Below are 16,395 nucleotides of genomic sequence, written 5' to 3'. Positions count from 1 at the left end.
GGGGAGGGGGGCCCGCCGGGGTGCTCGTGGAGGGGGGGCGGGGTGTTCGTGGAGGGGGGGGGCCCGCCGGGGTGTTCGTGGAGGGAGGGGGGCCGGGGTGCTCTGGGAGGGGGGCGCCGGGATGCTCGCGGAGGGGGGGGCCCGCCGGCATGCTCGTGGAGGGGGGGGGGCCGGGGTGCTCGTGGGGGGGAGGGGGGCGCCGGGGTGCTCGTGGGGGGGGCGCCGGGGTGCTCGTGGAGGGAGGGGGCCCCGCCGAGATACTCGCGGAGGGGGGCGCCGGGGTGCTCGTGGAGGGAGCGGGGCGCCGGGATGCTCGTGGAGGGGGGGCGGGGTGCTCGTGGAGGGAGGGGTCCGCCGGGATGCTCGTGGAGGGAGGGGGGCGCCGGGATGCTCGTGGGGGGGGGCGGGGTGCTCGTGGAGGGGGGCGCCGGGATGCTCGTGGAGGGGGGCGCCGGGATGCTCTGGGAAGGGCCCGCCGGGATACTCGCGGAGGGGGGCGCCGGGATGCTCGCGGAGGGAGCGGAGCGCCGCGTGGGGGGCGAGGGCCTGCGGGGCTGCTGGCCGCAGAACTCGGAAGGGAGGGCTGGGAGGCTGTGTCCCGTGCAAGTCGGAAGCGCCAGCCCTGTCATTTACCAGCCACATCTCTTCTTTCAGCCGCCGTACCCTTGACTGGAAGGGTCGCTTGTTTCAGGAATGAGGGCTAGAGACTAGAAATTCATTTTAAGAGCTTTCAAAAATGGCATAAATTTCATCCATGTGCTGTGGAGGGGGAAAAGAAAATACAGCTCATCAATGTGATTCCCTCTCTAGGGAGGGGAAAGACGCCTTAAACTTAACCCAAGCCAGAGCTGAACACTGGTTTCTAGGATGATTGACTTATCCTAGAAAAGAGGAGGGCTACAGGGCAGAAAATCTGTTGTAAAATCACGTTACCTAAAAGACCACAAAGGATGCAATTTCTTGGCAAGAAAGTTTTGTGTGTGTTTTCTTGAAAAGGCAACAGATAATTCCATTGAAAAGTTAACTGACAAAGTTCAGTTCAGCCAGTGTGTTGAAGCTGAAATTCCTTGAGTTCATATAAGCTAATACCCAGTGTCTGGATTCTCCTTGGTGATTTTTTTTTTTTTTTCCAGTGACAAGCTTTCGGATTTAGAGGAGGTTTTTAGCTAGCCAATGGTGGAGCCCCATCTCTGCGGGAGGGGGGAGGGGAAGTACAGAAGAGCCACTGGCTTTTGGAGTAGGACAGACCTGGGATTAGATGCCAGCCTTGCAACACACTATCTCTGTCACTTAGAGGAAGTTAGGTAGTTCACCTCTCTGATTCTCACTTTTCGTAGCCATGAAATAAAAATAATTCCGGCTTCGTGTAAGTCTATTATGAGGATTAAATGAGATAATATACATAAAGACTATAGAGGCATAGAGGCACTTAATAAATGCCAATGATAAAAAATAGATACATTTATATTGGCTCCATTTTGTGTAATAGAACTGCTCCATCGGGAGGTCAGTGGGGTGCTTGTGCCATGTACTTGCCTAGTAACTAACACATAGGAAGCACTTAGTAAAAATGTTGAGTTGGATGAATAAACATAGGGCATCTGGTGTTACGATTACTTGTACTACTGTGTCAAAGGGGTATTCATTAATGAGGTGATGACCAGTGCCTGCGGTGGCCTTGTCTGCTTTTACATTTTCATTTATGTCTTGAATGAGAATTGTGGATATGCTAATCAAATTTGCCGGTAGCCTGGACTTGGGATGAGTAGCTAATATATTGGATTTGAAAAGACTTTGATAGCTTAAATTATGCTGTTTCTAACACAGTGCAGAATATTTTCTTTACAAAAATGTTTTCTGATTATTAAATTAATACAAATTTATTGTAGGAAATTTGGGAAGTAGATTAAAAAAAAAAGCAACACCCATCACTCTGGTTAACATTTTGATGTATATCTTCCTAGGAAACAAAACAAAATAGGGATCAAACTATTCATGATGTTTTCTAACCAAAGAGGATACAATTAATAAATGGTATGATAACATTGTTGCCAGGATCAAGGGCTGTGGAACCAGCTGAGCAAAGCCCGGGTCCCTCAGTGATCCTGAGACAGATTACCTCACAGCTCTTAATATCAGAGACGTTAGGACTAGACACTTAGGGCTAGATGGGCCCCAAAGGTCATCTGTCATAATCCCCTCATTTTACAGGGGCAAGAGCAGAGACCCTGAGAGCAGTGACTTGCTTAATGTGCAGCTAATTTTGAGGGTTTCCAGATATGTCCTTGTTCCTTTCTGCTCAAATGCCACTCGTGAAGCCTTCCTGTCTCCCTGTCTTCCTTCCCCTTGCAGTGGGCCGTGGTCATATCTTATTATTTTGTGCTCTCATAACCCTTTGTCCATACCCCTTGTATAGTACGGAGAGAGGTTTGGGTTTGTGGTTTTACCCTTTTTTCCCTCGCGCTAGTCTGTGACTCCCTAAAGGGCTTGACTAGTCTTCTAGCTTTGTATCTTCAGGACCAAGCTACTTGACAGCTGCTAAGTGGTCAGCTTTTTCAATTAACGTGTTGTGGATGCTGGGATGGGGAGGGGTGGGGAGGCTAACAAGGAGAAGAACAGTGTCCAGATTGTGGCAAGGGATAATTCCATTGTGTGTCGTTTGTTCATCTTACTAGTGTTTATTGAGCACTTACGTTGTGCTAGACGTGAGCCGATGCAGGGGATGACAGGGTGGAGAGAGGAGGTCAGGAAAGGCTCTTCTGAGGACCCGGAGGCTTAGACCTGGAAGGTGAGTAGGAGTTTGCCAGCCAGAAGGAGAGTTGGAGACGTGGGTGTGGGAATAGCATGTGCAAAGGCCCTGAGGAGGGAAAGAGCATGGTACATTGTAGGAATTAAGGAAGACAGGATGGCTGAGGGTACAGCTGGATTGGTGAGATGGGCGGAGGCCAGATTGGAGAAGGCTCTGTAGATCCCGTTACAGGTTTTCGATAAGAGCAATGGAAATCCTGTCTGCTATTGTGCTTTACTCTGAATACTTGCTTTTAGAGAGAAGTTGACATGGAAGTGAAGGGTGACCAGGGTGGTAGGGGGGTCTAAAGTCGGTGTCCTATTTGGAGTATTTAGTCCAAAGAGGAAGGAAAAAAGGAGCCATAGGATGTGTGAAGGAAAGTTACGTGCCGAGGAAGTGAATTGGTCGTATGATGCTGCAGAAAGCAGCCCTCAGGCTCACAAGTAGATGCTCAAGGTGGCACATCTTGCCTGAATGTCAGAAACAGCTTCGGACTCCCTAGGATTTGGTCTGCCTTGAGGGACGGATAATGGTTAGCGGAGGTGTGCAGGCAGAAACGGCAAGGCCATCTGTCGGGCAGCCTGTGGTAGGAAGTCTGTGCATGGTGGGAGTGGCCTTTTGGCCTTTTTATGCTCCGAGAGTTGGAGTCTGTGAATCAGGTAAAATCTGCACATTTCGTTCTGCCTGGCAAATGATTCACCAGACCTGAAATTTGACTTCACCTCTTTCTTTAATCTGAAAGTTCATGAACTTGGGACTTTGTAAAATGAAATTTGTAAAGTGAAGCAAGTCAGTCCTTATTACTTATATTATTTGAAGTTGTATTTATTGAATTAATTAGCTATAGGAGTCCTGTGGTTGCCAGGAACAAAGATCTATTATTGTTAGGTTAGTCTGAAACTGACAATCAAGGCTAAAACAAGCTGATGTGTAAATGAAAGTCATCTTTTCAAGCTAAGAGGAAAATAACATATTCCCAAAGAATCCAAAACTCCAGAATAACAAGCACTGGCTTCTCAGAGCATGTTTGGATATTCATGTGTAAATTGGAAGAGAAGGCCAAAGAAAATAGAGGAATTGGATGTTTCTTCTCCTGGGGGGAGTTTGGACATCGTACACTTAACTACATTCATGTTATGGAAATAAGAAGCAACAGGCAAGGAAATATGTAGAGTTGTAGCCTGTAATCGGCGATCAGATGGGGAATTGAAAGGCGAGGAGAATTGGAAATAATTGTGATAGAAGTGATGGATGGAGCAGAATTCTCATTTGGAATGGAAACAGCGAGTAGGAATTGTCTCCAAGCCACCCGAATCTGGGGGAGCAGCTTGAGGGGAGAGAATGACAGCAATCCAAGCGCTCTAGGGTGGAACAGTAATGAAGGTTTCCGCTGCCTGGGCATGAGCTGGGACATGGCATCAATGTGTCGTCCGTCACCCACGGGCTTTGTTGGTAGAGAGAAATGATCCCCACCCCCCATTCTTCTGGTGTAAATGGATTCCTAGGGCTATGGACCGACTTAGCAGGCACACTTCACAAGGTGGGTTTTCTCTTCTCGCAAAACACTCCGTTGTTAAATGTAGCCCCCAAAATGTGTCTCCCTTCTTGGTCCTCATCCTTATCTTGGTTGAGTTGACAGTTAAGATGGATGGTGAGGTCTGGTAGATGAGAGAGCTGGAATTTTGTGGATTCTTTTTTTCCTTTTGGAGAAAAAAAGGCTGAGTCAAAGAATGTGATTGTAGACCCTAAACTGTTGCTTGACATATGGGGCATAATGATCTCTGCAGGGCGCGATGCAATTCTCTGGGCAGTCAGGCTTCACTCTAAGGTCTGTCTTCATGGACTAATGCATCTCTGCTTGCTCTTTCCTTTGGGGAACGACGCAGCAAGCACAGGCCACCAAAAGAAAATGCCAGGCGTCCAGTGAGGTTCCCCCAGCAAAACGGAGGAATAACACATCCTCTCTCCCAGCCAAGAAAACCGCTGCTAAAGAAATACAGAGGACGTTTAAGAGGAAGAAGGCGCAGAAGGTGTTTTCTCCGAAGAAGTCTTCGGTTAGCGCGACTGGTAGAAACCCAGAGCAGAAACCAAGCATTAAGACTTCATCGTTGTTTAAGAACAACCCTGAAATTCCCGAGCTCCACAGGTATGCCCAGGTGCAGGCGCCCCTCTGGAATAAAAGGAGCTAAGTGTACTCTGCCTTTTTCTTTGTTTATTGGAACTGATGCCTGGGTTTTGTTCATCATTTGCAGACCTGTAGTACAGCAGGTGCAAGAAAAAGTGTTTTCTTCAGATGCCTTTCAGGACCTGGACCTCCACCCACATTTAGTAAGTATGTCTCAGTGGTTTGTGCAGTCGATGTTGTTGATGTTTGTTCATTCAGCATGTCTGTGAAGTGAGAGTTCTAGGAGGGAAAACCAGAGAATGGGTATTTCTGCTCCAAGTTACCCGAGGGAGCTCAGGTTGCTAAGCTACTCCTCTAGGACAGTGCAGGTGAGCTTACATCATTGTTCACCGTGTCCTGACCCCCACAGCCACCCCCCTTTCTAAAAGAACTGCGGACTTCCCTCACCTGGTTCGGGTTGGGACTGGCATCCACTTTAATGGGGCTTGAAGACAACCTCCTCATTCCTGGAGGAGGTATGACATTGAGACTCTTCTGAGTGGCAGGTGTCTCAGCAACCAAAGGAGAGGGAGCTGAACTGGCACCACGCTGTGAAGGGCTGTCTGTAGTTACAAAGACTTCCAGGAAGAAGAGGCTATTTTCACATGGCATTTTCTACAAACAAATGAGCACTTTATTATTTGTTTATTTATTTATTTATTATTTATTTATTTATTTATTTTTAATCATGAGTGAGTTTTCCAGGCTTAGGTATGGGTAAGGAGAGAAAAATACATGCACCTTTAGGGAGCCTGGATTTCCTTTGCTCGAATGGTCGTGGCTTACCTCCTCCTTCAGGGTGGGTTACCTAAGCTTGTTTTCTCACCTACAGGTGCAGGCAGGGTTTCTCAGGCTTAGGATGGAAAACTGTGTGTTATGGGGGCCGTCCTCTGATTGTAGGGTGTTTAACAGCACCCTGCGCCCCTGCTCACCTGATGCCAGTAGCAACCCCTCCCACAGTTGTAACACTCAGAAATGTCTCCCGACATTGCCACGTGGCTGGTGGGGGCAGAACCACCCACAGCTGAGAACTATTGGGTTAGAGGAACTTACCGTGATCACGGTAATAATCAGTTTTATCCCAGTATTTTCTTCTTTTTTGCATGCTTGTTTGCATTAAATATATTTGTACCAAAAGTTGACAGTTAAAGAAAAATATTTATTTTGTCTTCTCTTTCAGATTTCCACAATAAATACAGTCTTAAACATGTCTAGTATGACCAGGTAAGAGTTCCAGGCCAGTCTTGATTTTCTTAGGACTTACCTGGGTATAATCATATAAAACCTGAATTGTCTGGGGAGGACAGAGCCAGTTTGTGTCTTGGTGTTAGAGAACAAGGCCAGGTTAGTGACGATCGAGGACTCGACATATCCCTCAGCCACCTGGTTTCCCCACCTGGTAATTTCGGGAAATTGGGTCCCCGTCCAGTTCTGCTCTCAGCTCTCAACTGTAAGAGATTGCTGGTCCTGAAGATGGTCTGTGTAAGCTCCCACTGTTCCGTGCTTCCCTGAAAATACTGTGTCCAAAATGTGAACTTGATCGTGTTGTTTATTAGTGGTAAGAATTAGAGTCAACCTAAAAGACAAAGGTAAATATTTGGTTGGATATAATGGGATACTGAAAAAAATTTAAATGTTTGTTGAGAATGATGATTCCTGGGAAGTAGACATAGAGTAGTAAAAGGTATGGAGCAGAGGTGGACTTCTTCTGTTTGAGTATGTCTGCTTCTGTGCATTTTAATAATCCCTTTTACTTATAAGTAAAATTAAGAATGTTGAAGAATGAAATAAGAAACCCCCCCACCATTTTTTTTTTTGCTCAGTTTTGTCAACCAAATTTAAATGATTTCTGTACCCATTTTGTCATTAGTTGTTACGTGCACATGTGCACATACATCTGAGTGTGTCCATAATCGTTCTCTCTTGCTTTTCGGGAGTGTGAACAGCAGCAGTTTCTTGCTATCTGGAGGGCTCCCAGCTTCTTTGTACTCGTCTGCATGGGAACCTTTCCATGATGTTTTACTACGTTTCATATTCCCTGGTACAGAAGGCGAGAGAGTGTGTGATGTACTTTCACGGTCGCTCCAGGCTGTCATCGTGCCTGTCCCATTTTTGGGTTTAATTAGTATGATAGAATGGCCAATCTCTGGCTTGCTTCAACATTTTCAGCTGCGTTCCAGAAATTTAACTGAGGTTTTATTCTTCTAATCATCAAGTTTCTCAGCACCTTCACTTGCATATTTGGGTGGCATCTAAGGTGGCAGCTGATAGACAAATCAAAGCCTGGGGCCATTGCATTTTGTATATCTTGCGCCTCTGCCTGTGAACACGAGTGGGTAATGTGTTATAGATAACCACATGTTCTTTCCGCCCAAGTGTTCAGAAGCAAAGCATTCCTGTGTTGCTAGAAGGCAGAGATGCTCTCGTGAGATCCCAGACAGGCTCAGGTCAGTCGTCATTTCATTTCTGCCCTTCTTCCTGTGGTATCCAGGCCATCGTCATGTCGTAGGTCACGTGTCTTTTTGTGGCAGTAGCTGCCTTGGGCGAGGGGAGGCCACTCGTGCTTTTGATCAGAGCCCTGAATTAGCTCACGCAGTGAAAGGAGGGGGTTGCCTGTCGGAGGCGTGATCAGGAATGATCAGGAAGCAGTCAAGTTCAGCTGTCATTCCTCAGAGCCTGCCTCATGGCTTTGCCCAGTCTCAGCCTCCATAGCCAGAGCCGCCTACCCTCACTCCAGTGGGGGGTGAAGACTTTCTTCTGGTGTTAAAACAGTTCTGACATGCGCACACACTGATTGGATGCCAGTCGTTAGCTCAGACATGGAACACTTCTTGTGTCCACATCAGCCTGGGTTTTCTCTGGTGACCCTCTTGTACCCTTCATGGCTGGTCAGCTGTTCTCCACTCCCCTTAGCTACCACTCAGGTGGGGGAAACCCCAAAGTCTTTGTCCTCTTTGTGACCCTCCTTGGTCTTTAGAGACTAGGACTGAGGCTCAGACAGACCCCTAATCACATCACCGCACAGGATATTTACTTGACCTCCGAGCTCGGTTCAGAGGTCAGGATGACTTCGGAGGAGGAGTTGTCACCTTCCGGAGACAGTCATCAGGTTGAGCTCTTATGTAATCTGAGAAATGTATCATGGTCTCCCTTGTTAAGTGGATAAAGGAGCTGAAGCTGCAGGGTTTTAAGAAGAAATAACTAAGTTTACAAAGCAAAACTAGGAGTGTGGCAGGCAGGTGACTTCCGTTCCCACCTCTCCTGATGTGTCACATGCACTTTTCCTTTCCCCAGATTTAGTACTGCCCCAAGGTAACAGAACTCGGGTCCTTTACTGTCATTGCTTTTCTCACATCGACAGGGTCTCTGACTTTAATTGCTTTTGTGTTTGTTTAAAAGGTAAAACTCTTGCCTATTGCATCCCTGTGGTCCAGTCCCTTCAAGCAATGAAAACAAAAATACAAGTGAGTGTAAAATATGTTTTTCTGTTATTGTTCATAGTGCATACGAAACCATCAATCTGAATGACAGCAGTAACACTGGGACCGAGAGACTCTGTTTTCACTTAGTGTTGTTTCCATATGTCTTTTTAATTCCTTTAAAAATGTTGCCTCTAAAGACTGCCCAGTACAGTAGAATAAATATAGTTCGCAGTCATCATCGTCAGCCTCATAGGGAACCTCATGTCTGATGTTGTGCCGAATGCTTGTCTGTGATCTTGAATCTTTAACTGCCTCGGCACCACCGAGCTGTAGGTATTACTGTTACTAAAATTCACACACACACACACACACACACACAAAAGGAGACTTGGGGACATTAAATAACTGACTAAGGCCATGTGGCGTGAACTTCCACCTCAGTTCTCTGTGGCTTCAGAGATCAAGCTCTTCTGACTAAGAAGGGTGAACATTATATTTAAAACAGTGGTTTGCGATGACTAGTAGATGTGAAAACAAGCACCCAAATAGTGAGTCTGCCCATTGGGCCTCCTTGTATTTAGCAGTTTTTAGAACTTATCTTTAGTTGTGAAACACATTCAGTTAGTGCTTGGGCCAGAGGGGCCACAGTTGGGTTTCTCGGGTTTCCTGGGAGGCCAGTTAACTGCTGCATTCCATAGGCGTCGGTGTCATCTCAAAACGCAGCCCAGAGTCCCACAGATACAGTCTCAGTTGAGAGGAAATGGCCAGATCAGAAATAGGAAGTGAGGTGGGTTCCTCGACTGGCGGATGAGCAGAGCTACCCCGTTTCCCCGAAAATAAGACCTAGCCGGACAATCAGCTCTAATGCGTCTTTGGGAGCAAAACTTAGTATAAGACCCAGTCTTTTATTTTATTTTATATATATAGAGAGAGATATCTATATATCTCTCTCTATATATATAGATAGATAGATATTTAAATTTATTGGGGTGACAATTTTATTTTATTATATTTTATTACATTATATAATACCCTGTCTTATAGTAAAATAAGACCCGGTCTTTTATTATACTATAAGATCCGGTCTTATTTTGCTATAATATTAATTTTTGCTCCAAAAGATGCATTAGAGCTGATTGTCTGGCTAGGTCTTATTTTCAGGGAAACATGATTAATTGGTTACTTTTTTTTCTCAGTTTGGACCTGCAGAATTAGACGTGTGTCTAATTGATATTTGAGTGACAAAGTAAATAATGATATTGGATCATTGCTCAAGTCAAAAACAAATATCCATGCGTCCAAACTAAAATTATTGAATAAATAAATAAGCGGGAGAAGGTAAAGCCCTTCCTTAGAGTAGAATTCCAAAGAATAAATGTAGGAGTGATGGAAATCGAACATCAACGTTTGGCAGAGGCCACAGTGTGATACCGTTTAAGGCAAGAAGCATCACAGATGCTCAAATGAGTGGATGAAAATGTGACGCAAACGAGAAATTTACACAGTCTCAAAGTCTCTCCCCACAAGATGCTTTTTAATCACAAAGGGGAAAACAGTAACTTGACGAAGGGGAAGGCTGGCTGTTTCCTCCTTGACCAGGGGATCAGAGCTGGGGTGCTGAGGTGTGGAAGCCTTAGGTGCCTCCTGTAAGTTTCACGGAGGAGGCAGCATCACTGCTGTGGTTTTCTTGCCCCAAATTCACAACCCTACTTTAATCATAAACAAACATCAGACTAACTCAAATGGAAGGTCATTCTGCAAAAGCAGCTGGCCAGTACTCCTCAAAAGTATTAAGATCACAAAAGACACCAAAGAACTATCCCAGGTTAAAAGTGACAAGGGAGAATGACAGCTAAGTGCAACATGTGGTCCTGAGCTGGGTCCTGATCTGGGAAAAGGATGTTAATAGGTCAATGAATGAAATTCGAATAAGGCCTGTGGCTTAATTAATAGTGTTGAATCAGTGCTAACTTCCTGTGATTTTGAGAACTCATAAGGAAGTGGGAGAAAGGTTTAAGGGAGTCCTTTGTACCATTTGTACAGTTTTTTTGAAAGTCTGAAATTCTTTCAAAATGAATGAGTTTAAATTTTATTTAACCTTTATTTAAATAATTTTAAATTGATAAAACAGAAATCCTGCACAATCATCTAAATGATAGAACCTGATAGAACCATTAACAGTGATATGTTTTTCAGTTATTATTTGTGAACTTAAGTGTTCTTGCTATGTTAATTGAGAAGAGGCATGTTACAAACCAGCACGTGTAATGTGACTCCAGTTTCATAAATGATAATAATCTGTGCGTATATCTATGCATAAAAAGATGAGACAGATACTTATCAACTTACTGATACTGGTTTTCTCTGACGTGGGTGAGAATTTTATTTGTAAAGATGACTGAGTTTTTTCCCCGTTGGGTCCTTTCCAGTGGGGGAGTTCATACAAAGGGCTTGCTTATCATTATACTTGGCAGGTACGGAAGAATGCAAATTACCGTGACAGTGTAGTGACGTCTCATCTTTTCTGTACTCCAGAAGAACTTCTTGCCAGGAGAGAGGTTTTTTATTTCGTGCAAAGTTGTAGAGTTTGAGAAGATGTGAGCTGCAGTGGGTCCACCAGTACGACCCCAGCTGTCTCATGTCAGAGATCCATGAGCTGGGGACAGGAGTGATTGGATTACATACCTAGGGGAGACGGTGTAGTGGGCAGCTCTGCTCCAATCCTGGGTCTGAGTGTGACGTTAGGCAATGCATTGCCCACCTCCGTGCCTCAGTGACTTCCCTGGCAGTGCCTGTCTCCTAGGGTGAGGATTAAGCGAGGGTGGTGCCTGTGGAAGGTTGAGAACTGGTTTCTAGCACCTGATAATAGAACCTGCTTATTGAGTGTTAGCTGCTATCCTCATCAACACGGTGGTGTAGCCAGTTTAAAGGGCAGTGATTTGATTTGCTTATGTTCAGAACCATTAACGAGCCGTATCGTTTCCTGATTGGCTCATATATTTTTTAATATCAGTAACAGCTCATTTTACTCAAGACTGAAATATTCTGTAGAAAGAGTTTTCCAAGCCCAAATTTAATCCACTTATCTCAAGTAATATTCAGTATAAAGCCTTGGAGTTCATTGTAAAATGATTTGACCTGTAAAAAACCTTATCTGGAGGGAGCAGCAGATTCGAGGCCCCCAGCAGAGTCTTAAATTACTTTGGTGATGAGATGAGCATGGGCTGCTTTTCCGTGTTTTCACTCTTTCAGTTATTTCGGCTCTGATTTTTCTAACATCACATCCATCCTCCTTCACTCGCTTCTGCCCTGTGAGGAATTGATTTTTCTTTCTTCTTCTTTGTGTAGTAACACCTTTTGAAATGTCAGAATCTCCTAGCGTCACACCGTGGCACGTTGATACCGTGTACTAACATGTTTACCGTTCCTTGCCTGGGCTTCAGCCGTCTCCCGAAGTTGGGGTTGAGCACAGATGACTCGAGTTTGAATTCCAAATCCTTTTCTCCTTGTGGGTAAATGTTTCCCATGCAAAACATGAAAGCTATGCTTGTGATGGAATTTGCTGCTAAATCTGCACTTAGTTTCTGTACCAGCCGTGTTCTCATTCATTCGTTGTCTGTGACCACTTTCGAGGTGCAAGACGCCATTGATTTGGGGGTCGGCAGCAGATTAGCAGATTACTTTTTCTTCTTCTATGTTCTTCTTATCATTATTACTACTCATACTGCTACTAGTACTACTATTATTTTTAGATATAATATACCTGCTTAAAAAAAGCTTAAAGAGTACCAAAAAATATATAGTGAAAAGCAAGTCCTTCTCCTCCCCCCTCTCCCCAGGGGTAGGGGTCTCCTGTCAGGTGCACTGGTCCTGTCACCAGTCTCGTGAGCCCTCCCAAGGACACGCTCAGCATACAAAGCAAATATGAATATGCATAGCTCCTCTTGCCTCTTTCATTGAAGTTTTTGTTTATTTGGTTCGATATACAAATGGTTGCTTGTCATGCGTGATGTTCCATGCCTTGCTTTTGTTCACTTCATATGTTTGAGGGAGAGTTTCTTATCAGTAAGTACCGTGTCTGTCTGCCTCGTTTTATAATGGCTGCCTAGTATTCCACTGTGTGTAGGAACCATAAATTATTGAATCGGTCTCCCATTGGTGGAATTTACATTTTGATCAGTATTTTGCTACAAGCAAGGCTATATAAATAGCCTACATTCCAGAAAACGCGGTACAACTTCTTTACGTACATGTGTGAACGCATCTTTTAGAGAAATTCCCGTAAGTGGAATTTTCATTTTTCTTTGATAGATACTGTCAAAGTTGACCTTTAAAAGAGTTTTATCATTTTGCACTCTCACTAACAGTGTATAAGAGTTTCTTTTGCCCTTGCCCTTGTCAGCACTATCAGCTATTTCATTTTGCTCAATTGACATGGGGAAAATACTATATTACAATTTCAATTTGAATTTTTTTTAGGGGTAAAGTCGAAAATCTTTTCATATGTGTAAAAGCCATATTTTGAATTTTTATTTACATAAATTAGCTGCTTATAGCCTCCATTTTTCTATTTGAGTTGTTGGTCTTTTATTTTATATTTAATTGAATTATAGACCTCCCCTGTAAGCTAGGGAAATTGGCCCTTTTTCTTTTTTTTCTTTTTTGGGCCCTTTTCCTTATTTGTGGAATATTCTTTTCCCATGTTGTCATTTGACTCTTGATTAAGTTACAAAATATAGGTATTGTTTTTTCATTCTGAAATTAAAAATTTTTATGTAATAAAATATATTGATGTTTTATACTTCTGAGTTTTATGTCATCTATAAAAAGGCCAACTTCATTCCAACTTCATTTTTCTAACAAGTTTTTCTAAAAGGACTTTTGAATAATACGTCTTTTCCCTACTGATACAAAATGCCCCTTATTTCCTAAATTTCTGTATATATTTGATTCTATTCTAGACTCTTATTTGCTATTGTAATCTCTCTGTGCCAGTATCAGTTTTTTAAAAACTACAGTAGATTTAAATTGTTTTAACACCGGATGTTTTTCAGAACTGTCTTGGTTGTCCTTGTATTTATTTTTCCATATCAACTTTGAAATCAGCTTGTCTGTTTGTAGTATATATTATTTCTTGATGCATATAAACATATATGCATTTTTGTGACATTTTTGTTAAAATTACATTACATTTATGGATTGATTTAGGGAGAATTAGCTTATATAATATTGAATCTTCTTATCCAAGAACAAGGCACATTTTTCCATTCACATGTTTTTTAAATTTTATTTTGTGCCGCCTCAGAGGTGTTTTAAAATTTTCATTATATAGATTTTGTACTTTTTAAAAGATTTTCTACATTTTTAAGCTTATTTTTTTTAGTTGCTATTATAAGTGTGATTTTCTTCCCCTTTGTATTTTCTTGCTTTCTATGTTGCGAGGCAATTTTTATATATTAATTTTGCATTCAGCTAGTTGACTGAATTATCTTTTTTGTAATAGATTTTCAAATGATTTTTTTTTTTTTTTTTTTTTTTTTTGGTTGTTGAGAGCCCACTGGCCCATGTGGGAATCGAACCGGCAGCCTTCGGAGTTAGGAGCATGGAGCTCTAACCGCCTGCGCCACCGGGCCGGCCCGAAATGATTTTTTAAATATTTTTTTTAGCATAAAATATCATCTTCTGTTACTGACTGTTTTACCTCCTCCTTTCCAGATTTGTACATATTTCTTTCTCTTGTCTGATTGCGTGGGCCAGAACCTCTAGAACAATGTTCCATAATAATGAGGGCAAGGGGCGCTCTTGTCCCTGATACTTTACAAGTGGCCACCCTTTAGTTCATCTGGACTCCTGTGACCTTTAAGCCTCATGGCATTTTTTTCCTTCTGTGTCCACAGCGTAGTGACGGCCCCTATGTTCTGGTACTAGTGCCGACGAGAGAGGTAAGCAGTTTCATGTTTGGAGTGAGTCTTGAGCAAGTATTTTCAGGGATAGCCTGTTGAGTTTGTAAGTGGGTTGACCATTTTTCTTTCTATTGCACAAACCACTGTACCCTTTGTTTTGCCCGGGAACCATTCTTCTGGTTTCTGACAAGAAAAATTCAAGTGCTCTTTGAAAATCGTAAGTATGGAAAAACATTTCCCTGTTATCCAAAGATAATAACACTATACATTTCTGTCCTCTGAAAAGAAATTTAGTCACATTCTTATACTTTTTTCCCCCAACTGAATTCAAAAACAAAATCAATCGGCCCTAAAAATGAATTTGTTTTTTTTAAAAGAAGCTACTGAGCCAAACATTTTACTTGTTCCTGAAAGTTAAGCTTCTTGGTATTTTTATTCTTTCTTGGTGGAAACCTCTTATCTGATCTATTTTATTTGTCTACAGAGGCAATTTCAGATTTAGGTACCTGTTTGCTGTATCAAAATCACTTCCTTATAGAGAATTGATCATAGAGATAGAGGGTTCAGCTCAGCTTTTTTTTTGTACAGCCTGCCGTGCCCTCTCTCAGCTCAATCCAATGAAGGAGTAGGCACAAAGCGATTGAAATCTTTATAGCAGCAAACGTGCTACTTCCCTAGGATGCTTTGTGAATACTAAACCTGTGGAAACTATGTATCTTTGGATAAAGGGATTACACAGGGCCTTTTGTTGGTTGTTAATGGTTATAACCTACATTAATTTTCATTTTCTCTGGTTTCCACTGGGCTTGTTGGTTTTTGTTTCCTTTAATAAACTTGGGGAATGGCCATCTCTCAGTCTTCAGCTACCGCTCTCCCCTGGCGTATTTGTCGGATACAGTCACATCACTTTTAAAGCTCCCAAAGGTTAGCCTGTTGCATCACTGTTCTCATTTACTGCTTCATACAGATGACGATCTTTCGCAAAAAAGCCGAATTCAGGGTGACTGTCTTTCATTTTCTTTCATCTTTGTGCATCATAGACTGGGACTGCTCCGTGTGGCACTCTGGGAATTTGAGCCAGCAGAGGGAGCACAAAACACTATTTTTGTACATGTCCAAGAAATAGATGTGATGTTTGTACCCATGTTCTGTAAACTGGCAGGTTTCAGAATCAGTCTAAGAACACGGTCGATTCTGTGATAGGATTTTTTTTCCTTAAATTTTAACTTGCGGTCTAAGGTGGGATCTTAATCACTTTACATTGTCTAAATTTAAAAAAAAGAGTGGATCTTGTTCATTATGTATAACTTTTTAATATTTACAGCTGGCTCTACAAAGCTTTGATATTGTCCAGAAACTACTAAAGGTAAGGCAAGTTTTTTATCTTTTCTCCTGACCTTTTGAGGAAGGAGAAATATACCACAGTCTTTTCCTTATTTTCAAAGAGCTAGGAATTATTCTAATTTCTCTCTTTTCCCTGGATGTCTTTGCTCTCCCCTGGTGCAGTCTTGATTTTTACTAATCTTAACCTTACTAACTGCCCAATTCCAACTTAAAGAGATTACTAGTGTTTCCTGGTGCTTACAGCTTTATAATCGATTCATTATAGTCACTGGCAAGCCCCAGACAGACAATGACAGGTACAGCAACCTGAAGGTGGCCAACTGGAAAGCAACTCAAAATGCTGCAAGTAGGGTTTGTTTAAGCAAGGAGAGAGAGAAGGCTTCAGAGCCAAAGCCGGCCAACTTCCCACATTAGGTGGAGAATTGATCTATCCTTTCTTTCATCAGGGGTGAGAGTGGGGAGGGTTGTGCTTGGGTTTTATTTTAACCAAAAAGAACAAAAGAAAGGCAGGAGACCTACTGAAATGTGTGTTTAATTGAGGCTCCAAAGAGAAAGGCAGAAAAGCTACCTGAATCGTTTACACAGCTCCCCTTGCTCTCTTACTGTGTTGGAAGCTCGTTATTTAGCTATAATTGAAGTTACTGCTGATAGTGTCCATGGGTGTGGCAACGCCTAGGAATCCTGTCTGCACAATAACACCTCACACCGGTAGGAGCCTGAGTCCTCCCTCCCGACTTAGAGTCAGTCTCTGTGTTTGCAGTATAAGGGACTTTG

General features: G+C 43.0%; 1 protein-coding gene across 4 annotated transcripts in view; it reads left to right on the top strand.

Moving 5' to 3' along the window:
- DDX31 (DEAD-box helicase 31) overlaps positions 1-16,395 on the top strand; it is a 69,461-nt gene that overhangs the window by 775 nt on the left and 52,291 nt on the right. For 3 of the 4 annotated variants that reach the window (XR_013994413.1, XM_081065937.1, XM_081065936.1), the window contains exons 2-8: positions 4,675-4,934; positions 5,041-5,116; positions 6,133-6,176; positions 7,329-7,399; positions 8,352-8,416; positions 14,272-14,316; positions 15,602-15,643. Coding sequence is in view for 3 of the 4 variants with exons in the window: in XM_081065937.1 (XP_080922063.1) it covers positions 4,675-4,934; positions 5,041-5,116; positions 6,133-6,176; positions 7,329-7,399; positions 8,352-8,416; positions 14,272-14,316; positions 15,602-15,643 (603 nt within the window). In the remaining variant the exon portion in view is untranslated. Of the gene's footprint in view, positions 1-4,179; positions 4,329-4,674; positions 4,935-5,040; positions 5,117-6,132; positions 6,177-7,328; positions 7,400-8,351; positions 8,417-14,271; positions 14,317-15,601; positions 15,644-16,395 lie in introns of those variants that run through there. The other variant, XM_081065935.1, reaches the window with a different exon arrangement.

Source organism: Rhinolophus hipposideros, assembly GCF_964194185.1.
Source record: "Rhinolophus hipposideros genome assembly, chromosome: 11".
In the NCBI taxonomy this organism is placed as follows: Eukaryota; Metazoa; Chordata; class Mammalia; order Chiroptera; family Rhinolophidae; genus Rhinolophus; species Rhinolophus hipposideros.
Note: the sequence above shows the minus strand (reverse complement) of the source record. Positions and strands in the feature narration are given on the sequence as shown.